The sequence below is a fragment of the Pseudophryne corroboree genome, chromosome 6 (genome assembly GCF_028390025.1).
Source record: "Pseudophryne corroboree isolate aPseCor3 chromosome 6, aPseCor3.hap2, whole genome shotgun sequence".
Taxonomy (NCBI): Eukaryota; Metazoa; Chordata; class Amphibia; order Anura; family Myobatrachidae; genus Pseudophryne; species Pseudophryne corroboree.
Genome location: NC_086449.1, coordinates 621,174,501 through 621,199,553, shown reverse-complemented (window position 1 = coordinate 621,199,553; position 25,053 = coordinate 621,174,501). Strand labels below are relative to the sequence as shown.

Below are 25,053 nucleotides of genomic sequence, written 5' to 3'. Positions count from 1 at the left end.
TCATCCAATCGCCGCCGCAGCCTCCGTCCTTACTTCTCTTCCCGCTCTGCAGTTTGAATCCTCCTCCTTGGGCTCCGGATGACAGGAATCGGATCCTCGGGCTGAGGCTCAGGCATTTAGCAGCGCTCTCTGTTCTGGCTGTAGGGCGGATTCCAGGGTTACATTTAAAGGTGAGGTCACGCTGCACTGCATGGCAATGGACTGAGCGCTCGAGACGTTCCCAGTGGGTGCTGTCAATATTTGACCCGTTCTCCTCCCTGTCCTCACCTGTCTGGGCGCTGCCGCGGGATCCGGTGTTGACTCTGCAAGTGATGGAGGAGAGGCGCTGACCACACAGCCTGGCAGACGGGACAGTGAGCGGGGCAGCGGCTACTCTGCTGCTATGTCCGCTCCTTGCCGCGCCTGGCTCATTACGTCGGTTGGTAGGGTGATGAGGTGCCGGCAAGATGTGACTGCTGGGGGCAATACTACCGACTGTAATAAGCTAATATCGGATATGGTGCTGTGAGAATTTGCCACAGGCAGGACCTAGGATGGCAGGACACCCCCTCCACTGACACCTAAGATGACTGTGGGCACCCCTTCCCGCACAATCACTGTGGGCCCCCCCCCCTCCCTCGCTGACACCTGCGATCACTGTGGCCCCCCCCCTCCACTGACACCCGCGATCACAGTGTCTGGAGGGGTCTGAGGTGGTGGCTGCAATGTGTCTAAGTGCTGTACCTGGTGCAAAGTGTATAACGTGCTGTACCTGGTGCAAAGTGTATAACGTGCTGTACCTGGTGCAAAGTGTATAACGTGCTGTACCTGGTGCAAAGTGTATAACGTGCTCTACGTGGTGCAAAGTGTATATCGTGCTCTACCTGGCGCAATGTGTATAACATACTCTACCTGGCTCAGTGTGTATAACGTGCTCTACCTGGCGCAGTGTGTAGAACGTGCTCTACCTGGCGCAGTGTGTATAACGTGCTTTACCTGGTGCGGTGTGTATAGCGTGCTTTACCTGGCGCGGTGTGTATAATGTGCTCTACCTGGTGCAATGTGTATAACATGCTCTGCCTGGTGCAATGTGTATAATGTGCTCTGCCTGGTTAAATGTGTATAACATGCACTACTTGGTGCAATGTGTGTAAGCTGCAGTATTGTGTGGTGTAATGTGAATTAGCACTATTATGTGGCCACGCCCCAAATTTTTTGCTGCTCGCCTTGCTGCACTCTCCCCTCCCCGCTGGAATCCCGGCGACTGTATGCTGAGACCGCCGGTCAGCCATACCACACCCAATTGATCACAGGCTTAACAGACATTTGCTTTAATTTAACAATAGTAACAAAGATTAAACCTTGGTGCAGTGTTTATATGTATCTGACATAGTATAAAGGGACTAAATGTATACTGTATACCAGGGCTTCACAAATCCCAGGGGCCAGGTCGCCATGGCCCCCAGAGTTTGCTGCCTGGCTACCATATTATGCAGGGAGGGAGGAAGCAGATCTCCAAACTCTGGCTGCATAGAACTCTCCGATAAGAGGGTCTATGTGTGGTCAGGGATTGCATCTTCGGAGGTGATAGTGATGTGGCCAGAGGGTATGGGGTATTGTTTGCCTGGGGGCTGGCTGCAGAGTGGTGGTTTGCCTCTGGATACCCCCTTAGCCCCCACCTATCCCGAATCCTAACTCTAGCACTCGTCCCCCCTTCCCCCTGCAGGCTAAGCCTTCCCCTCCCCCCTAGTGCTTAACTCTCACCCCAGTGCTTGCCATCAGGATCCTGACCGGTGGGATTCTGCTGTTGGCATTCTGACTGTGGGATCCTAACCACATCCCCTCTGTCATTACCCCCTCCATACTTCTCTCACACTGCCAGATCCTTACATATAACACTGAGGCCATCCCAGCACACACCGACCTCATAGCTTCACTGACCCCCTCACATCTCACTTATTGCCCCCATGTCTTGCCCCTAACAGCTCTCTCCATCCACTTCAGTGGCAGCACTTTTACTGACCCCCCTCATTCACTTGACCCCTCATAGCTCACATGCTATCCCTCAAAGTACACACTGATCCCCTCACCAGGTCTCCCCCCCCCCCCCTCCCCTTCCACCCCCACACACATATATTCAAACTGGCCCACAGGCAGGGCCAGATTAAGGGCCACATGGGACTGGTGCTTAAAATTTGAAAGGGCCTATACAGGTTGAGTATCCCATATCCAAATATTCCGAAATACGGAATTTTGTGAGTGAGACACAGATAGTGAAACCTTTGTTTTCTGATGGCTCAATGTGCACAAACTTTGTTTAATGCACAAAGTTATTAAAAATATTGGCTAAAATGACCTTCAGGCTGTGTGTATAAGGTGTATATGTAACATAAATTCATTCTGTGCATAGACTTGGGTCCCATCACCATGATATCTCATTATGGTATGCAATTATTCCAAAATACGGAAAAATCCAATATCCAAAATACTTCTGGTCCCAAGCATTTTGGATAAGGGAGACTCAACCTGTACTGAGAAGAAGAGCTGTGACCAGTGCTGTGTAAGTGTGGCCAGAGCCATGTGGGCATGTACACCCTATACACCATGTGCCCCAATGTCTCTCTAAATACAATTTTTTTTTTTTTAAATTGCATAATTTGGTGAGAAAACTACAAAAAATATTTTAAAACTTATGATTTATGATTGTTTGGCCACCTGTGTGCCTAGTCATCACCATGCTTCCAGCATGATGGGCCTATTTTTATGTGGAGGCAGGGGCAAATGCAGGATCTGTGAAGGGGGGTTTCTGTCCTCCCTGAGCTTGCCTATGTGGACTGGAGACTAGCATAGATGAGGTAAGTGGGGTGCAGCAGAGACTGAGGTGACATACATATATATCTACATAGTGTATTATGCACTCTGTAAATGTAAATACATATGTGCATAGACAGAGTTAAGACCTGTACACATTGGGAGATGTGTGCTGAGCGATCTATCACAGAACGCTCAGCACACATCTCCCACCCCGCTCAGCACACCGCGCATGTGTGAGCGATCTACTAGATTGTGGGCCAATCTAGGCCAAACTAGCACCGGCGATAGCGACACACGGGGCTGCGCATCGCTATAGGGCATACACACTAGAGATGTGCACTTGAAATTTTTCGGTTTTGGGTTCGGTTCCGCGGCCGTGTTCTGGGTTCGACCGCATTTTGGCAAAACCTCACCGAATTTTTTTTGTCGGATTCGGGTGTGTTTTGGATTCGGGTGTTTTTTTCAAAAAACACTAAAAAACAGCTTAAATCATAGAATTTGGGGGTCATTTTGATCCCAAAGTATTATTAACCTCAAAAACCATAATTTCCACTCATTTTCAGTCTATTCTGAATACCTCACACCTCACAATATTATTTTTAGTCCTAAAATTTGCACCGAGGTCGCTGGATGACTAAGCTAAGCGACCCTAGTGGCCGACACAAACACCTGGCCCATCTAGGAGTGGCACTGCAGTGTCACGCAGGATGGCCCTTCCAAAAAACACTCCCCAAACAGCACATGATGCAAAGAAAAAAAGAGGCGCAATGAGGTAGCTGTGTGAGTAAGATAAGCGACCCTAGTGGCCGACACAAACACCGGGCCCATCTAGGAGTGGCACTGCAGTGTCACGCAGGATGGCCCTTCCAAAAAACACTCCCCAAACAGCACATGACGCAAAGAAAAAAAGAGGCGCAATGAGGTAGCTGTGTGAGTAAGATAAGCGACCCTAGTGGCCGACACAAACACCGGGCCCATCTAGGAGTGGCACTCCAGTGTCACGCAGGATGGCCCTTCCAAAAAACACTCCCCAAACAGCACATGACGCAAAGAAAAAAAGAGGCGCAATGAGGTAGCTGTGTGAGTAAGATAAGCGACCCTAGTGGCCAACACAAACACCTGGCCCATCTAGGAGTGGCACTGCAGTGTCACGCAGGATGGCCCTTCCAAAAAACACTCCCCAAACAGCACATGACGCAAAGAAAAATTAAAGAAAAAAGAGGTGCAAGATGGAATTGTCCTTGGGCCCTCCCACCCACCCTTATGTTGTATAAACAGGACATGCACACTTTAACCAACCCATCATTTCATTGACAGGGTCTGCCACACGACTGTGACTGAAATGACGGGTTGGTTTGGACCCCCACCAAAAAAGAAGCAATTAATCTCTCCTTGCACAAACTGGCTCTACAGAGGCAAGATGTCCACCTCATCATCATCCTCCGATATATCACCGTGTACATCCCCCTCCTCACAGATTATCAATTCGTCCCCACTGGAATCCACCATCTCAGCTCCCTGTGTACTTTGTGGAGGCAATTGCTGCTGGTCAATGTCTCCACGAAGGAATTGATTATAATTCATTTTAATGAACATCATCTTCTCCACATTTTCTGGAAGTAACCTCGTACGCCGATTGCTGACAAGGTGAGCGGCGGCACTAAACACTCTTTCGGAGTACACACTTGTGGGAGGGCAACTTAGGTAGAATAAAGCCAGTTTGTGCAAGGGCCTCCAAATTGCCTCTTTTTCCTGCCAGTATAAGTACGGACTGTGTGACGTGCCTACTTGGATGCGGTCACTCATATAATCCTCCACCATTCTTTCAATGGGGAGAGAATCATATGCAGTGACAGTAGACGACATGTCCGTAATCGTTGACAGGTCCTTCAGTCCGGACCAGATGTCAGCATCAGCAGTCGCTCCAGACTGCCCTGCATCACCGCCAGCGGGTGGGCTCGGAATTCTGAGCCTTTTCCTCGCACCCCCAGTTGCGGGAGAATGTGAAGGAGGAGATGTTGACAGGTCGCGTTCCGCTTGACTTGACAATTTTCTCACCAGCAGGTCTTTGAACCCCAGCAGACTTGTGTCTGCCGGAAAGAGAGATCCAAGGTAGGTTTTAAATCTAGGATCGAGCACGGTGGCCAAAATGTAGTGCTCTGATTTCAACAGATTGACCACCCGTGAATCCTTGTTAAGCGAATTAAGGGCTCCATCCACAAGTCCCACATGCCTAGCGGAATCGCTCCGTGTTAGCTCCTCCTTCAATGTCTCCAGCTTCTTCTGCAAAAGCCTGATGAGGGGAATGACCTGACTCAGGCTGGCAGTGTCTGAACTGACTTCACGTGTGGCAAGTTCAAAGGGCAGCAGAACCTTGCACAATGTTGAAATCATTCTCCACTGCGCTTGAGACAGGTGCATTCCACCTCCTATATCGTGCTGAATTGTATAGGCTTGAATGGCCTTTTGCTGCTCCTCCAACCTCTGAAGCATATATAGGGTTGAATTCCACCTCGTTACCACTTCTTGCTTCAGATGATGGCAGGGCAGGTTCAGGCGTTTTTGGTGTTGCTCCAGTCTTCTGTACGTGGTGCCTGTACGCCGAAAGTGTCCCGCAATTCTTCTGGCCACCGACAGCATCTCTTGCACGCCCCTGTCGTTTTTAAAAAAATTCTGCACCACCAAATTCAAGGTATGTGCAAAACATGGGACGTGCTGGAATTTGCCCAGATTTAATGCACACACAATATTGCTGGCGTTGTCCGATGCCACAAATCCACAGGAGAGTCCAATTGGGGTAAGCCATTCCGCGATGATCTTCCTCAGTTGCCGTAAGAGGTTTTCAGCTGTGTGCGTATTCTGGAAACCGGTGATACAAAGCGTAGCCTGCCTAGGAAAGAGTTGGCGTTTGCGAGATGCTGCTACTGGTGCCGCCGCTGCTGTTCTTGCGGCGGGAGTCCATACATCTACCCAGTGGGCTGTCACAGTCATATAGTCCTGACCCTGCCCTGCTCCACTTGTCCACATGTCCGTGGTTAAGTGGACATTGGGTACAACTGCATTTTTTAGGACACTGGTGACTCTTTTTCTGAGGTCTGTGTACATTTTCGGTATCGCCTGCCTAGAGAAATGGAACCTAGATGGTATTTGGTACCGGGGACACAGTACCTCCAACAAGTCTCTAGTTGCCTCTGCAGTAATGATGGATACCGGAACCACGTTTCTCACCACCCAGGATGCCAAGGCCTCAGTTATCCGCTTTGCAGCAGGATGACTGCTGTGATATTTCATCTTCCTCGCAAAGGACTGTTGGACAGTCAATTGCTTGGTGGAAGTAGTAAAAGTGGTCTTACGATTTCCCCTCTGGGATGACCATCGACTCCCAGCAGAAACAACAGCAGCGCCAGCAGCAGTAGGCGTTACACGCAAGGATGCATCGGAGGAATCCCAGGCAGGAGAGGAATCGTCAGAATTGCCAGTGACATGGCCTGCAGGACTATTGGCATTCCTGGGGAAGGAGGAAATTGACACTGAGGGAGTTGGTGGGGTGGTTTGCGTGAGCTTGGTTACAAGAGGAAGGGATTTACTGGTCAGTGGACTGCTTCCGCTGTCGCCCAAAGTTTTTGAACTTGTCACTGACTTATTATGAATGCGCTGCAGGTGACGTATAAGGGAGGATGTTCCGAGGTGGTTAACGTCCTTACCCCTACTTATTACAGCTTGACAAAGGCAACACACGGCTTGACAAATGTTGTCCGCATTTCTGTTGAAATACTTCCACACCGAAGAGCTGATTTTTTTGGTATTTTCACCAGGCATGTCAACGGCCCTATTCCTCCCACGGACTTAAACAAACCACCTCACCATCAGAATCCTCCTTGTCAATTTCCTCCCCAGCGCCAGCAACACCCATATCCTCCTCATCCTGGTGTACTTCAACACTGACATCTTCAATCTGACTATCAGGAACTGGACTGCGGGTGCTCCTTCCAGCACTTGCAGGGGGCGTGCAAATGGTGGAAGGCGCATGCTCTTCACGTCCAGTGTTGGGAAGGTCAGGCATCGCAACCGACACAATTGGACTCTCCTTGTGGATTTGGGATTTCGAAGAACGCACAGTTCTTTGCGGTGCTTTTGCCAGCTTGAGTCTTTTCATTTTTCTAGCGAGAGGCTGAGTGCTTCCATCCTCATGTGAAGCTGAACCACTAGCCATGAACATAGGCCAGGGCCTCAGCCATTCCTTGCCACTCCGTGTGGTAAATGGCATATTGGCAAGTTTACGCTTCTCCTCCGACAATTTTATTTTAGATTTTGGAGTCCTTTTTTTACTGATATTTGGTGTTTTGGATTTTACATGCTCTGTACTATGACATTGGGCATCGGCCTTGGCAGACGACGTTGCTGGCATTTCATCGTCTCGGCCATGACTAGTGGCAGCAGCTTCAGCACGAGGTGGAAGTGGATCTTGATCTTTCCCTAATTTTGGAACCTCAACATTTTTGTTCTCCATATTTTAATAGGCACAACTAAAAGGCACCTCAGGTAAACAATGGAGATGGATGGATACTAGTATACTTATGGATGGACGAGCGACTGCCGACACAGAGGTAGCTACAGCCGTGGACTACCGTACTGTGTCTGCTGCTAATATAGACTGGATGATAATGAGATGAAATCAATATATATATATATATATATATATATAATATCACTAGTACTGCAGCCGGACAGGTATATATATTTATTATGTAATGACTGATGACGGACCTGCTGGACACTGTCAGCTCAGCAGCACCACAGACTGCTACAGTAAGCTACTATAGTAGTATGTATAAAGAAGAAAGAAAAAAAAACCACGGGTAGGTGGTATACAATTATGGATGAACGAGCGACTGCCGACACAGAGGTAGCTACAGCCGTGGACTACCGTACTGTGTCTGCTGCTAATATAGACTGGATGATAATGAGATGAAATCAATATATATATATATATAATATCACACTAGTACTGCAGCCGGACAGGTAGATATATTTATTATGTAATGACTGATGACGGACCTGCTGGACACTGTCAGCTCAGCAGCACCGCAGACTGCTACAGTAAGCTACTATAGTAGTATGTATAAAGAAGAAAGAAAAAAAAAAACCACGGGTAGGTGGTATACAATTATGGATGGACGAGCGACTGCCGACACAGAGGTAGCTACAGCCGTGGACTACCGTACTGTGTCTGCTGCTAATATAGACTGGATGATAATGAGATGAAATCAATATATATATATATAATATCACACTAGTACTGCAGCCGGACAGGTAGATATATTTATTATGTAATGACTGATGACGGACCTGCTGGACACTGTCAGCTCAGCAGCACCGCAGACTGCTACAGTAAGCTACTATAGTAGTATGTATAAAGAAGAAAGAAAAAAAAACCACGGGTAGGTGGTATACAATTATGGATGGACGAGTGACTGCCGACACAGAGGTAGCTACAGCCGTGGACTACCGTACTGTGTCTGCTGCTAATATAGACTGGATGATAATGAGATGAAATCAATATATATATATATATAATATCACACTAGTACTGCAGCCGGACAGGTAGATATATTTATTATGTAATGACTGATGACGGACCCGCTGGACACTGTCAGCTCAGCAGCACCGCAGACTGCTACAGTAAGCTACTATAGTAGTATGTATAAAGAAGAAAGAAAAAAAAAAAACCACGGGTAGGTGGTATACAATTATGGATGGACGAGCGACTGCCGACACAGAGGTAGCTACAGCCGTGGACTACCGTACTGTGTCTGCTGCTAATATAGACTGGATGATAATGAGATGAAATCAATATATATATATAAATATAATATCACTAGTACTGCAGCCGGACAGGTATATATATTTATTATGTAATGACTGATGACGGACCTGCTGGACACTGTCAGCTCAGCAGCACCGCAGACTGCTACAGTAAGCTACTATAGTAGTATGTATAAAGAAGAAGAAAGAAAAAGAAAAAAAACGGGTAGGTGGTATACAATATTATATATATATTATATACAATTTTATATATATATAATATATATATATATTAAACTGGTGGTGATTATTAAACTGGTGGTCAGGTCACTGGTCACACTATCAGCAACTTGCAAGTAGTACTCCTAAGCAGACAATCACAATATATATTATACTGGTGGTCAGTGTGGTCACAATGGCAGTGTGGCACTCTGGCAGCAAAAGTGTGCACTGTACGTTATATGTACTCCTGAGTCCTGCTCTCAGACTCTAACTGCTCCCCACTGTCAGTGTCTCCCCCACAAGTCAGATATACATTATACTGTCACACTATCTATCACTTCAGCAAGTTAGTAGTACTCCTCCTAATGCTCCCCAAAATTACTACTGTGTCTCTCTCTACTCTAGTCTCACTCTCTCTTCTCTATAAACGGAGAGGACGCCAGCCACGTCCTCTCCCTATGAATCTCAATGCACGTGTGAAAATGGCGGCGACGCGCGGCTCCTTATATAGAATCCGAGTCTCGCGATAGAATCCGAGCCTCGCGAGAATCCGACAGCGGGATGATGACGTTCGGGTGCGCTCGGGTTAACCGAGCAAGGCGGGAAGATCCGAGTCGCTCGGCCCCGTGTAAAAAAAAATGAAGTTCGGGCGGGTTCGGATTCCGAGGAACCGAACCCGCTCATCTCTAATACACACAAGGAGATTCTAAGAGAGATTCTAAGCAATCTAGTCAGATTGCTTAGAAATTAAGCACGGGTCTCTCCGTGTGAACCCCCCTTTACACAATTTATAGTCCCAGCAGCTTAATCCTGCCTAAGAACCCCACTTAGTTGCCTCTTTAAATCCCAAACAGCCATGGTATCCAAACATATTCTAGCTTATATACATTATATCATCCCTATCATATCACTAGCCGCCTTCTACTAAACACCCACCATACACACAGTACAGCTTCCCTCCCCACCCATGCATACACATAGTACAGCTTCCCCCTGCGCATGCACCCAGTGCAGCTCTCCGGTCTCCTCCCCTCCCCGCGCATACACACAGTAGAGCTTTCCTCTCCACCCACGCATACATAGTACAGCTCTCCTCCCCTCCCTGCCCATACACACAGTACAACAACACTGCTACCCTGCACTCCACGCATACACACAGTACCGTTTGATGCAGGGCGCATTACCGGTGGCTATCACAATGGAGAAAGAGTGCATCTGCCGGGCAGCTCTGAAAGCCCGTGGTCGCTGCCTTAGAGGAGCTATGCACTGCAGCTCCCCCTAGTGTCAACAAGTTGCAAGCTCAGCCGTCTGTATATGTAGAGGCAGCTGCAGCGGCATGCACTCCTCCCAAAAAAAGAAAGGAGTACAGGGGAAGTCCCTGGTGGGCCCCACTGCCTGAGGGCTCACCCCCTCTAGGGAACAGGTTCCAGACTGTGCACTCGAATTATGTATTATACGTACAGTATGTTTTATTATATTGCACAGAACTATGGTGTATTTTCTACGGTGCATTGCTGTTATTAATCTGGCACATTATCATGCATGCACTAGCAGTATTTATTAAATACATTTATCATGGGGGCCAGACCATGCACTCTCTAATGTTTAACTAAGCCTCTATGTTGGCTGGCCATACTCAAAGAATGGCCCCCTGCATTTCCCCGGTGGGCCCTTCATGCCCCAGTCTGACACTGCGCACGCGCACACACACACAGATCACCCCCCCTACCCTCCGGTCCCCTCAATGTCCACCTCAAAGTGCTCTCCACCTGCAATAGCCACCTCCCTCTCGCCGGCCCGTTCAGTGTCCTCCTTGCAGCAGTCCCCCCATCCCCACAGCACTCCCTCCCCAGCACTTTCATTCTACATCTCACAGTACTTCCAGTGAACCTTTCACAGTCTACCTCACGGAACACTCACATTTTTTTTTCTCGTTTTCAGTCCTCCCTGATCTTTCGCTATTCACTGAGGCCCAGAGTACTCCCTCTCTGGCTGGAGACTCACCTGAAATGCCAAGTGCTTGCAAGCCTCTCCCAAAGGATCTTGTCCCTGCGATATGTTAGGCGTGAAGTGATCACATAAGCAGTCACCTCACTCCTCCATCGGAACCCACGTAGCGCCACTGCGCATGCACTGTCTACTGACCATGCATGTGCTGTACAGCAGCCATTGCTGTAGAGCGTTCCAGTGAAACCCTCTCTTGATACGTTCCGTGGAATGTGTCCCATAGGTTACAGTAGCTAGGGTCATCTTCAGATGGTAAATCTAACAGCTTTGCAGCCCCCATGGAGACCTATGGGAGCAGCAGCTGCTATCAGGAAAGGAGAGACCGCAGCAGATATAGAGATATCTGCTGCTGGCCCTCCCATGGTGCATTGAGGTGATAGGTAAAATTTTCAGATATCTCCTGAAAACAGATTGTTGCTTTATAGGATATGCAGCAATTATTACACCACTTGTAACATTATTGTTGTCACGTCTAGCAGCTGAGATTTGCTCGAGGGTGTAGTAGGCTGTGGATAAACCAGATGAGGGGGTTGGATATAGTTCCTTCGCATGGGACACTGAGCAATGAAGAACGTAGGCGGGGTTTGAGAGTCAATAGAAAGTATTTATTAAGTACAGGGCTGAGGTAGAGAACTGAGGCTGGAGCACAATGGTTAAGGAACGTAATTGCGGATAAAGAACTGCGGAACTGTAGATAGTGGTTAAAGACGTGGCTGGAGGCGAAGAACAGTGGACTGTGGTTTGAAAGACAAGACTGTAGATGATGAACTGTGGTTGGTGGTTGAAGACGTGGCTGGAGACAAGGACGGTGGTTTGGAAAACGAATCTGCAGGCTGTGGTCGGTGGTACAAAGGCGTGGCTGGTGAAGGAGATCTGTAGAGTGTGGCTTGAAAGACTAGGCAGAAGACCCGGGACCGACTGTGCCCAAAGAGTCTTACTGGACCGGGTTTTCCAGGAGCGCTTCCACAGGCAGTGGCAGGCTAGAAACGGCAGGGCTGCAGCAGCAACAGAGAACCGACCAAGCAGGATCAGGAGGAACCAGAATACAGCAGGAATCCTGGGAGCACAGGCTAAAGCACCTACAACAGGGTTGTAACTTGAAGCACTGGCGTCCCTGTACTAAACCAGCCCCCTTTTATAGGGAGAGCTTCCCCTGGATTGGCTGGAAGAAACAGGAAACAGGAACTATGCTTAAAACTTGGTCTCAAACATGGCGGCACCCAGTAATGCAGACCCTTTTTGCAAAGCCACATTGCTCACTGCCCCTGGTCTCCTAGCAACGGCTCAGCAAGAGCGACCCGCTGTAGCGGCTTCCCGCTGCCACGAGCGAACCCCCTCACCGCCCCTACTGCTGCCCACGGATCCGGCGCAGCAGCCCACCTCCGCCGCTGCCTGCACATCGCCAAGGAAGCCAGCCCCGCGTCCCCAGTGTACCGGTAAGACTCCGGACGCTGACAATTGTGAAGTGGAGCAACATCAACTTGTATTATTATGTCAATTGCTAAGTGAATCTTTATGCCAGGAGAACATTTAATGCCTCAATACATACTGCTGATTGTAGAGTTTGGTGGAGGAAGAATGATGGTCTGTGGTGTCAGTTCTCAAGGTTTATCATGGGCCCCTTAGTACCAATGAAGGCAATATTGTGCTACCCCAGCATATAATGACATCAATACACAGGAAGCAACCTACCTACTGCCATACAACACAGCATACAAGTGACCTGCATACAACACAGAGAGCATCCTAGTGGCTGCTGTACAGTGAAGAGAGCATTGAAAAGTTGTGAAAGGTTGGCACCATCTTTGGTTAGCCCAGCAACCAAATTCTCTGCATGACAGCTGATGTGATTGCTGCAAATGCCGACACTTCTGTTTCCATCCCGAAATAGTGATAGGCAAAAGTGACTTTACTTACTTCAAATGATTTTCTTGGGCACACATTAGAGCAATTTAATTGTGAGTAGCGGCTAATTCCGTGTAGCCCTGGTTGGGTGCCCAAACTCCCCTTTTAGCACCTAAAGCACAGGCTTTGCACACATTTCTCCTCACCCGTAGGAGGCAGCTAGGAGAAATGTCACCTTCTCTCCCCCCCCCCCCCTCCAGCCTACAGGCATCTAAACGACTTGTACCCCCAAGTAATAGCAGGGGTGAAAACCAATTGAATCACCCTCTTTGTGTAACCTGCTCAAATGTAAAAATATAGCGGTTGGTGCGGTGTTTGTAGATGCTGCCTTATAAACCTCTATACAGTTTTCCTACTTCATATATTACATAGTGGTGTGGCATGTGGTCTGACAACACTACTTGCCAACCATACCGGCTACTTGAGGATCATAAGTGGAGTGCAAGATAATCACCTTAAAATATACATTTATTTAAAATAAATAAAATATAAATATATATAATCCTATTTTACATATAGGCTAGTTGGAGTGCAGTCCACTCTTCACTTCCCACCTTTCCGGTGTTCGTTTTTATGCTGTGCTGGACGGCACTCCAACTAGATTACCAGTAAGTAGAGACTTGTGCATAAACTCCATATTTAGAAGTAACTTTTTGAGTAAAGTGATACTGACACACTGGGAGTTCAGGCACTGGAGGACTTTGCCATGTTCTTTGCCATACATTTTCACCAAGGCAAGATATTCTTGTATATTGTTTATTGAACGAAGTTTAAAGATTGTCACAATTTATTTTAATAGAAAACTCATTAAAAGTTAAATTGTATTGTCTTATAACTTTACAAGTAAAGAGTGCCCCAGCATAGTCTTTCTTTTTTTCTTTATTTTCCATGTAACCTTTACTGACTCTGGGAGCACCACCGACCTCATATTAACATATAGTGTGAAATTAACCCTTTATATAAAAATCCTCACTGAGGTTTTGTCTGTAACATCCAACCTGTGCGGAACATCTCTTCCGTGTACTAATCATGTTACCAGTAACCCACATGGGATTTTTAAAGATGGAACGGTTTTAAATAAAATAAAAAATCTGGTATATTTGGATGAAAACCATCTTCACATCGATATACCAGTTATTGTCTACAGGCAATTTTATGTACTGATGTTTTTGAGGACTTTTTATAATTTATATGTAAAATTGGACTGAAAATATTCCCCATTGTGTTTCTCTGGGAGTGAGCTATATTGACAATCGTATTGACATGTTGTAAACACACTGATACAAGTGCATGAATTATATACTTGAGGATAAGACCTGTCGTAGAGTATAGAATGTAAAGAGGCCAACCAGCAACCATCAACAACTGTCTATTTTCGTGCTGTATTAAAGCCACTGTGTAAAGAACACACAAGCGAGGACTCCTTTACATATGCAGCATGTACTCCGGATGCCTATGCTTTTTGACTAACATTGACTTTGGATGAGAGAAAAGTGCGGTTTTGACAATAGAAAAGGAAAAATGTAAACCAGGCTGTAATACAATAGACAGTTGTTGATGCTTGCGGACTGGCCCCTCTGTCTGTATTCCATACTCTATGACTGACCTGATCCTCCAGGAGGCAATTCATGAACTGGTTTGCCGTGAATCAGATGAATTGAGTTGTCCATCTATTTTCTTGAATAATGTATTTTTTGGATTCAACACGCTTTGAAAGCACACTAATTTATCCATCATTAGACACTCCTGTCTAACACCATTGTTGATTATAGAGGAATCTTTTGGCCAATCCCAGAGCATTTATGCTGTCCAGACAATGCTGAAACAGGATTTCAGTATCAGAGGTAATAAGCAGCTATTATACATTATAAAGTATCATTATATTATTATACACACAGGATAGTTTATAAATAGGTTTTTGTAATAAGCAGCCTTTAATGTATAGTCCAAAGAAAGAACATTACATAAAACATTATTGAATAGAGCTCCTGGTTGAAAAATAAATCTATTTTGAAAAAGTTAACATCAGACTTAACATCATTTCTCTAACGTCCTAGTGGATACTGGGATTCTGTACTTTAGTACCATGGGGTATAGATCGGGTCCACTGGAGCCTGGCACTCTAAAACCTTTAGTGTGTGTGCTAGCTCCTCCCCTCTATGCCGCTCCTACCATGCTCAGTTTAGAACAGTGGTTCTCAAACTCGGTCCTCAGGACCCCACACGGTTCACGTTTTCCATGTCACCCAGCAGGTGCACTGTGTATCAGCAACTGTCACATTTTAAAAATCTACAGGTGACCTGCAAAACATGAACCGTGTGGGGTCCTGAGGACCGAGTTTGAGAACCTGTGGTTTAGAAAAATATGCCCAAGGAGCTGGGTGCATTTCTCTGGAGCTCCAGAGAGTTTCCTTTATTTTTTTGTTAGTTCGTTATTTTCAGGTAGCCCTAGATGGCAACCAGGCTACCTGCTTCGTGGGACTTAGAGGAGGGACCAAACCAACCTCCTGAGGGTTAATGGTTCGTAATCCCAGCTGACAGGACACTGAGCTCCTGAGGTGCTGATCACACATCGTTAGTATGTGTGCCCAAGCTGGCACCTTGCCGCCACCCTCTAACAGATGCCGAAGTTCAAGGTGCGGTGTGTTTTACACCGGGGTCCTGGTTAGCGGGTCCAGAGCCGGATTAAGGGGGGGGTCCCGGGGATACGTACCCCGGGCCCCCCTTTCTAAAAGGGCCCCCTGTCACACCACAGATCGGATCTCCTTTCCGATCCGATCTGTGGTGCTGCGCTCTCGTCCGCACTGCAGCCGTACAAACAGGACAGCTGAGCGACGGCTCAGCTGTTCAATAATGTATGACTGAAGTAGTCTGCCCCAATGGCCGAGCGGCAGGCTGCTTCACTCGTACATGATTGGAGAGCTGAGCCGTCGCTCAGCTGTCTGTGCGGTTGGCGGGGACAGGAGCGCAGTGTGATCGTGCTGTTGCAGGTATGTGACACCCGCCTCCCCCCCCTTCCCTTCTCTTCTCTTCTCTTGAATAGGGGCAGACGCGCACGCAGGGGCGGTTTCCGAGTACCTAGAACCCCCCCCCCTGGCCGTCGATCCATCAGAACTGCCGCTATTTATTTATTTTTTCCACTAAGGAGGTCAGGCTGGCTGTACCCATAACGCAGCTGCGGCAGCTGCTTCCTAACATTGTCAGCGATCGGCTGGCCGCTGGCTGGCTGCCTGTAGGGGGAGCTGCAGCGGCAGCTCCTCTCATTCACTTGTCAATTTGAGTGGGATTCAGGTGAGGTGGAGGGGAAACAGCTGAACAAGAGAGGCAGTAACTTACTGTCTCCGCCACTCCTACTGACTACAGCCAGGTTTGTGCCTTGTTAATCGTTGGGACTTTGTGGAGGTGGGGTAGTGTATAATAAATTATGGTGGCAGGGTGAGGAATGTCATGTCCCGAATACCAAAGCATTTGTTAATGTGGATGTGTGTGTTGTATGTGTCTACTGTGTGTATGTGTATGCTATATTTGTGTATATACTATATATATCTATATATATATGTTTGTATGTATGCTGTGTGTCTGTGTATGCTACTGTATGTGTGTAAATGCTGTGTGTGTATATACTGAATGTATGTATGCTGTGTATGTATGTATGTGTATGTATACAGTATATATGTGTGTGTGTATATATATATATATATATATATATATGTGTGTGTGTGTGTATAATCTCCATGCATAACACACACGTATGGAAACCCCCCTATGAAAATCCTGCGTTTGCCACTGAGGGGCCCCTCTGTCTTAAGTGCCCCGGGCCCCCCATGCTCTTAATCCGGCTCTGAGCGGGTCCCCGGTGCAGTTGGCAGCAGGTTGCGCGGCGGTCACAGGCCACGAGCTGCGGTGCCCGCCGCGGACAGAACTGTCTCTCTCTCCTCAGCAGTGCTCACTGTCAGGAAAGGCTTTGTGTGCACTGTCAGATTTTTACTATGTATAACGGAGCCAGTATAAATAATTCATATCACAGGGACTGCGCCATTGCAAGGTGCGGGACCATAGGCGGGAAGGCGCCATTTCCTGCTACTGCAGTTCAAGGCTGCATGTACGCTGCTCCTCTGGACACCCAAGCGGTTACAGACTTCTGTCCTGGTACCAGGGGGTCATAGCAGGGGAGGAGCTCTCCAGCAGCAGCGCCGCTGCTCTTATATCAGATACACACTTACATTCACACATTAGCTCTGTGTTTGTGTACTGGTCTCCGTTTCTTCAGCGTCTCTCCAGTGGCTCTTTAGGGTCTGTGTGGAGGCGTTTTCAGTGAGCTGCACTGCATTTTCACTTGTGTCGATATGTCTGTGGACATGGTTGTGTGCTGCTTGTAACTCTACCCCTTCATCAGCGGGGTCCCTCATGTGTGAACAATGCTCCTTATCTCCACAGGGGCACAGTTCACAGGCACCTAACTGGTTAGAGAATTTTAAATGCATGATTCAGAATGTCAATTCAGAATTAGCTGCAGCTAAAAAGGAGAGACAGATGTTGAAGCAGTCTATTGATTCTATGGCATAAAGCAGCATATACTAGAAAGGCTTCTCAGCCCCCTCTGTTGGTTTCACATAAACGCTCACTGCCATAGGTGCTCCAGTCTCATTCTGATCAGCCAGATGTGGATGATGATGATATGGAGAGGACAGCTCTCTGCCCCAGGGGTGGAGGCCCTCATTTATTCTGTTAGAGAGGTTCTTCACATCCCAAAGCAGGAGTCAGAACTGGATGAGGAGTTGTACTTTAATGTTAGACCAAAGACCTCAGTAACTTTCTCCTGTGTCTAAAGAATTAAACTCCTTGGCCAGGGAAGCATGGTTAAACCCAGCTAAGAAATGTAGAATTCCTCAGAGGTTTTTAACTACCTTTCCCCTCCCTGCTGAGGACAGGAAGGTCTGGGAAAACCCCTGGTTGTTCGATACGTCTGTGTCCAGACTAAGAAATTTTGTACTACTGGTACCAAGGGCAATATCCGTAAAATAACCAGCAAAATTGAGACCACTCTCAAGGGTGTGGCACAGCGGGATTTCCAGGGCAATGGTAAAATGGTCTGATTCTGTTATTGATGGTTTAGACTCTCTGCCGTGGGGTGAGGTCATTACTCTGCTACAACACATACCGAATGCTGCTAATATTATGAGCAAGGCTGTAAAGGAATTGTGTAAGCTAAATGGCCGCACTACTGCTATGGCTGTTTTGGCATGCAGAACTGTATAGTTACATCAATGGTCAGCAGACGCTGATTCCATAAAGGGTGTTGAAAATCTTCCCTTTACAGGTGATGCCTTGATTGGGGATGTATTAAATAAATGGATCTCCCAGGCCACGTCTACCTATCTGCCGTCTGCTGCCCCACCTGCTAGACGTTCTTACACAGGACCCTCTTTGCAGTCCTTTCGTGTACCGAAGTTCAGAGGCAGGGGCCGGGGCGTCTCCACGATCTCGTGGTAAGCCCTGTAAACCTGCAGCTGCTGCCTCCCTGGACCAGACCACAGAATCCCCTGCTGCTAAGCCTTCTGCGTGATGGTTGGCCACAGCAGCAAGGCGATTTCGATTTTCAGGTAGGTGCTCACCTTCAGCACTTCGCCCACATGTGGGCGAAGTCCAGCCGGGATCCTAGGGTGAAGGACCTCATTTCCCAAGGATACCGGCTGGAATTTCAAGCACTTCCTCCTCACAGATTTTTCAAATCGGGCTTACCAGTTTTGCCCGCAGCAAAAGTTACCTTGCAAGAGACCATTTAAAAACTTTTGCGGACAGGGGTAGTAGTTCCTGTACCTCCTCTGTTACACAGCAGGGGTTTTTACTCCAGTCTTTTTGTTGTTCCAAAACCAAACGGTTCGGTGCGACCCATCTTAAACCTGAAGTCTCTAAACCCATATCTGTGGGTGTTCAAATTCAAGATGGAATCCCTGCGGGCAGTGGTGTCTGGTCTGGAAGAAGAGGAATTCCTGGTATCCCTAGATGTCAAGGATGCTTACCTACACATTCCAATGTGACCCCCTCATCAAGCTTACCTCAGGTTCGCCATCTTGGATGACCATTTCCAGTTTCATGCCTTGCCGTTTGGCCTGTCCACAGCTCCGAGGGTATACACCAAAGTCATGGCGGAGATGATGCTGCAACTGTGCATGATGGGAGTCAACATAGTCCCCTTCTTGGACGATCTCCTGATAAAGGCTATGTCCAGGGAGCGTCTATTGCACAGCAGCGATTTGACAACTCGCCTGCTTACGGATTATGGGTGGATCCTAATCTTCCAGAAATCTCACCTGGAACCGACCCAACGTCTTCTGTTCCTGGGAAATATACTGGATACAGTGTCTCAAATGGTGTTTCTCCCTATGGACAAGGGCTTGGCTATCCAGGCTATAGTCCGCTCAGTGTTCCGTCCTTGCAAGGTGTCCATTCATCTTTGCATATGTTTGCTGGACAGGATGGTTGCAGCTTGCGAGGCAATCCAATATGGCAAATTTAATGCCCGGCCATTTCAGCTGGATCTGCTGGACAAATGTTCGGGTTTCCCCTTTACATGCATCAGGAAGTGACCTTATCTCCGAAAGCCCGGATTTCTCTATTATGGTGGCTGCAAGTTCCTCACCTGATCAAAGGCAGCAATTTCAATATCCACTCGTGGATTCTACTCACAATGGATGCCAGCCTCTGGTGTTGGGGGGCTGTGACCCAAGGGGCCCAGTTCCAGGGGATATGGTCAGTTCAGAAATCGGCTCTGCCGATAAGCATCCTGGAACTCAGGGCAATTTACAATGTTCTTCTGCAAGCTTCCCATCTCCTGAGGGATCGGACGATCCAGGTTAATTCGGACAATGCCACGGGGGTGGCGTACATAAACCGACAAGGGGAAACAAGAAACAGAGCAGCGATGCGAGAAGCATCACAAATCCTCCTATGGGCCGAGGCCAATGCAAGGGCCATCTCAGCCATATTCATTCCAGGAGTGTACAACTGGGAAGTGGACTCCCTCAGCAGACACGACCTCCATCCGGGATAATGGGGCCTACATCCCCAGGTGTTTCAACAGCTGATTCACCAGTGGGGCTGTCCGCAGATAGATCTGATGGCTTCTCGTCTCAACAAGAAGCTATGCCATTACTGTTCCAGAATGAGGGATCTGCAGGCTGTAGCAGTGGATGCGCTGCCGACACCATGGACGTACCAGTTTGTGTACCTGTTCCCTCCTCTACCGCTAATCCCAAGGGTTCTAAAAAGATTAAGAAGGGAAAGCGTTCAAGCAATTATAATTGCCCCGGATTGGCCTTTATGGTCGTGGTGCTTGGACCTCCTAACCATGGCTCTGAAAGATCCCTGGCCTCTACCGCTCCAAAAAGATCTTCTTCAACAAGGTCTGTTCATCTATTCAGACTTACAGCGGTTACGTATGATGGCTTGCAAGTTGAGATGGAGATTCTAGCAAGAAAGGGTCTTCCCTCCCGGGTTATTTCCACCATGGTCCAAGCCAGGAAGATGGTGACATCAAAACATTATCATCTTATCTGGAAGAAGTATGTTTCCTGGTGTGAAAGTAGAAAGGTATCTCCCGTGGAATTTAAAATTGGTCGTTTTCTACTTTTCCTCCAAGCGACAGTGGATATGGGCCTATGTTTAGGCTCCATTAAAGTCCAGATTTCTGCGCGCTCTATTTTCTTCCAGAGACAACTTGCCATGTTTCCGGAAGTACAAACTTTTCTAAAAGGAGTTCTACATATGCAACCGCCCTTTGTGGGATCTCAATGTGGTTTTGTCCTTTATTCAATCGAACTAGTTTGAACCCTTGCATAGGGTGGAGTTAAATATTTCTCACATGGAGAACGGTGATGTTATTGGCATTGGTGTCTGTAAGACGTGTCTCTGAATTGGGGGCCTTGTCCTGTAAGAGCCCTTATTTGATTTTTCATGAAGACAGGGCGGAACTCGGACCCATCCTCCGTTTTACCAAGGTGGTTTCAGCTTTGTGGTTCCGGTGTTGTCTGACGATTCCATTTGGCCAGAGTCTTTAGATGTGGTGAGGGCTCTGAAGATTTATGTAAAGAGGACGGCTCGTCATTGGAAATCTGATTCGCTGTTTGTCCTTTATGATGCCACCAAGATTGGTCATCCGGCTTCCAAGCAATCCATTGCTCGTTAGCTCAGGTTGACCATTCAACAGGCCTATACTTCGGTGGCTCTGCCTTTGGCGACGTCTATTCATGCCCACTCAACGAGGTCTGTGGGCTCTTCCTGGGCGGCCTCCCGGGGTGACTCGGCCTTACAGTTGTGCCGAGCTGCTACTTGGTCTGGTTCGAACACTTTTGTGAAATTTTATCGGTTCGACACCTTGGCCAAGGATGACCTTCAGTTTGGTAAGGCGGTGTTTCAGGGGTCTCGGCACTCTCCCATCCATATAGGAGCTTTGGGACTTCCCCATGGTACTAAAGTACAGAACCCCAGTATCCACTAAGACGTTAGAGAAAATAGGAATTTGACACCTACCGGTAATTCCTTTTCTCGTAGTCCGTAGTGGATACTGGGCGCCCTCCTCACTGCTTCGATTCCTGCTTACCCGAGTAAGTATTTGGTTGGCCCCATTATGTTGTTGGGATAGCTGTGCTATCCTGGTTGGGTTGATATTGCTATCCTCTGTTCTGGTTAGTACCCTCCTTTTGGTTATGGTTGTGTGTTGGCTTGTTGCCTCACCGCTGTTGTCATTATTCCTTCTCTCATGGTATGTCCATCTCCTCGGGCACAGTTTTCCTAGACTGAGTCTGGTAGGAAGGGCATAAAGGGGAGGAGCCAGCACACACATACACACACTAAAGGTTTTAAAGTGCCAGACTCCAGTGGACCCGATCTATACCCAATGGTACTAAAATACAGAACCCCAGTATCCACTACAGACTAGAGAAAAGGAATTACCGGTAGGTATCAAATTCCTATTTTTCCTTCCTGAACTCAAAACATGGCAGTGGACATATGGTACATGGGTTAACGCCACACTGACCTCATCAGAGGCCCCAGTGGAGTTTGTGTTAGTGAATCTACAAATGTGGTTGTACAATTAAAGTATAATACTTAATGTCTGCTTTTTGTTTACTTTTTTTTCTGCACAAATAGTATAATGCCACCAATCTTTTCTTGTCTTTTGTTTGTACAGGGCACGTGCATATCACTGATTTTAATATTGCCACTCTGGTCAATCAAGGTACAAAGATCACAACAGTTGCAGGAACAAAACCTTATATGGGTAGGTATTTTTTGATCTGGCATTTTTTAATTATGCATTATGGTTTATTATGTTTTCTAACTGAGAATTTTGCTTCAGTTTAATCACTTCTATAAGACTCAACTGGTTTTAGTCTGTGTATGTGTGTGTCAGATTTATTATTGATGCTAAAGACCTATAAATTATACCATTTCCAGAATGCTATTAACCAGAGCTGGCACTTAACTTGTGGTATCATTTTAATTTCTGAACCAATGTAACCTCACAAATCAGCTGCACTGAAGCCTGCCCAGGACCTTCAAAGATTTGTGTAGTCTCTCTGCGCTTGGCAAGATGACATAGAATAAAGCTCTTATCTGCAAGTAAAGCTGAAGCCTCAACAACATATCTGATAGACAAATGTCCTACTACTATGAAGATTAGACCATTTGTGGAACAGTAAGATGTAATGTAATAAAAGGCTGCAGTGGCCAACCTTTATTCATTAGAGGGGAAGGAAAAGCAACGCAAAACTGCTCCAGATATGACTTCCATGCAATCTTCATTAAATACATTTTATCAGATTAAGGTTCTTGTGGAATTGTTTAAAAGAGTTGCATTTGCGCTATAACTGTTTGATATTTAACCTTTTTTTAGAGTCCTCAACAACTAAAAGCATAATTTCACTGAATGTGCTCATGGAGCCAGATTAACCCTCCATGTGGCTCTCGGCAAAATACTAGTAAATGCCCGCCGTTTGATCTATATATACCTAAGTAATGCAGAGCTGGATGTAGATATTTCTTTCTTTTCTTTTCAGAAAGATGTACAGTAGGAACAGGACCATATTTAGCACTTATGGTGACTAGCATAGCAACCACACTTTTCTGAGTCTGTTCTTTGGCCGTTGTTCCCTTGGTTATTGGGAAGCACCTTCTACTGCTAATGTTAAGAAGTGTGTGTGTGTGTGTGTGTGTGTGTGTGTGTGTGTGTGTGTGTGTGTGTGTGTCTTTTTGACCTATTGCACACCCCCAACATTGACCTCTGCAATAACAGGGCAAGGGGTGGAAGGATTGCCAATTCTCCATGTTATGTGTGTGTCACATGCTATATTGTTTACTTCTGGTTTCTAACTATCCATTCTATTTCCGATTTCTATGTCCTGTCTGTGTTTGTCCATTCTGCATTGCTTTGTTTTTGTCCGCTTGGAGTCTATCTATTCTTCCGTGACGTGCATCAGTGCTTATTCCTTTTCCGGTTTATCATTTCCTGTGTTCCTTCTCTGTTCTATCTCTGTGCCTTCCAGTTACTGTAACTCTGCCTTCTAACAGTTCGGTTAACTTACCTGACTGCAGGTTTACTTGGTCTGCATATATTATTTAACCCCTTCATTCAGTATTACCTGTGTATTTTATGCTGTTTTACCTCTCTCCAGCAGTCTTCGCTGTCAAATCCTACTGCCACTTTATTGGTTCTTTTCGTGGACTTTAAATATTGGGAAAGAGCAGGGGTGCAGAGAGGAGGAGGAGGAGCAGATACTATTTACCCGGGCCTGGACAGTTGGAGGATCCCAGTGGAAAAGAGAGGAGAGTGCTTCTCAGTGACCGTATCCCTTCTCAGCCGTGTAGGGTCCCTGCATAATGTGCCGCTGCCGCTTCACTGCTATACAGTGGCCAGCAGTAGTTATATGGAATGGGGGGAGGGGAAGCACTGATCATCCCTCCCCCTGGATCCATACCCTTTCCAGCAAACAGCATTATGTGGTATCCCCTTGCCACTCCTCCACTAATTTGTCCATGCCGTCTCCAGTACCTGGACCCGTCCCCACTCTCAATGGCCCTGGGTAAAAGAACGGGATAAGAGCAATTTGTGAAGCACTACAGTATGTCCAGTAATAGACTTTTTTGTGTTTGATACATTTTGGAATAAAATACTATCAACTATAAACTCAACCCCTTAATCTTAGATGGGAGAGAGATCCTACCATGTTGTGTTGTAACGTTGATGCCTGGTACATAGATCTAGAGCTGAGCAGTGGTACACATTATTTATGGTGATTTTGACAGTCTGTGATATATTGAGAAAGCAATATATCACAAGTGGGCATCTCAAACACTTTAGCTTTTTAAGTTTAGTAAAGGCTTAAGATTCTGTACATTGACGGAAGATATGCTGTTTATTCCCCAATGTTGAAAAGAAGGTATCCAAATTACACAAGTGATGTTCATATAGAGTACTGTACAGGAGAATGTCTCATCTCACATAATGAAGGGAATTATTGGCATAAGTAGATGTTGTACAATACACATGGGCCTCTGCATATAAATTATACTTCTCTCTCCATAGTCTTGCATTGGCTGGCATTGCAGACAGAAGTTGTTGAAGCTGGAGAGCGCTACTGTGCAGTCTCCATAGTGGCTCCTTTAGGGAGGCTTCATTCTCTAACCAAGATTGCCACCATATGTACCTCTGCACATACACGGCACCATCTTGGCACCATTTGAAACTAGAGGGTTCTTATTGGACAGCCTAAAATTGCGCAAAAACACCAAAGCAGCTTAGAGGTACACACAAACCCCACGGAGTATCTCTCCAAATTACTCCACAATGCAATAAATGCAGTTAGGGTGTTGGGGATGTGTTGGCACCATGTTAGAGCGTCACAGCAGGACACTGACATGTTCCACTTAGCTCCAGAAGACATTGCTGTTATCGTTGGTACCGCTTGCATCCCGCATTGTTACCCACATAGTCACCAACTGGTGAGCTGTGTTCTCCGCTCAATGCACAGAGTATCTGTATTCATAACTGTGAGTACAGCTTTGCAAATCATATTTCTCTTACGTACTAGAGGATGCTGGGGTCCACATTAGTACCATGGGGTATAGACTGGTCCCTTGGGAGCCATAGGCACTTTAAGAATTTAATAGTGTGGGCTGGCTCCTCCCTCTATGCCCCTCCTACCAGACTCAGTTTAAAAAATGTGGAGCACAGCTAGGGGAGCTCCTAGGAGTTCTTCTAGTTTTATTGGTTTTTTTTTTAAAGAGTTAGGTTCAGGGAGGCTGCTGGCAACAGCCATCC

At 46.8% G+C, this 25,053-nt stretch overlaps 1 protein-coding gene across 2 annotated transcripts in view; it reads left to right on the top strand.

Moving 5' to 3' along the window:
* STK32A (serine/threonine kinase 32A) overlaps nucleotides 1-25,053 on the top strand; it is a 523,510-nt gene that overhangs the window by 372,117 nt on the left and 126,340 nt on the right. For both annotated transcript variants that reach the window (XM_063928099.1, XM_063928098.1), the window contains one exon: nucleotides 21,925-22,014. In XM_063928099.1, the coding sequence (XP_063784169.1) occupies nucleotides 21,925-22,014 (90 nt within the window). The remainder of the gene's footprint in view (nucleotides 1-21,924; nucleotides 22,015-25,053) is intronic.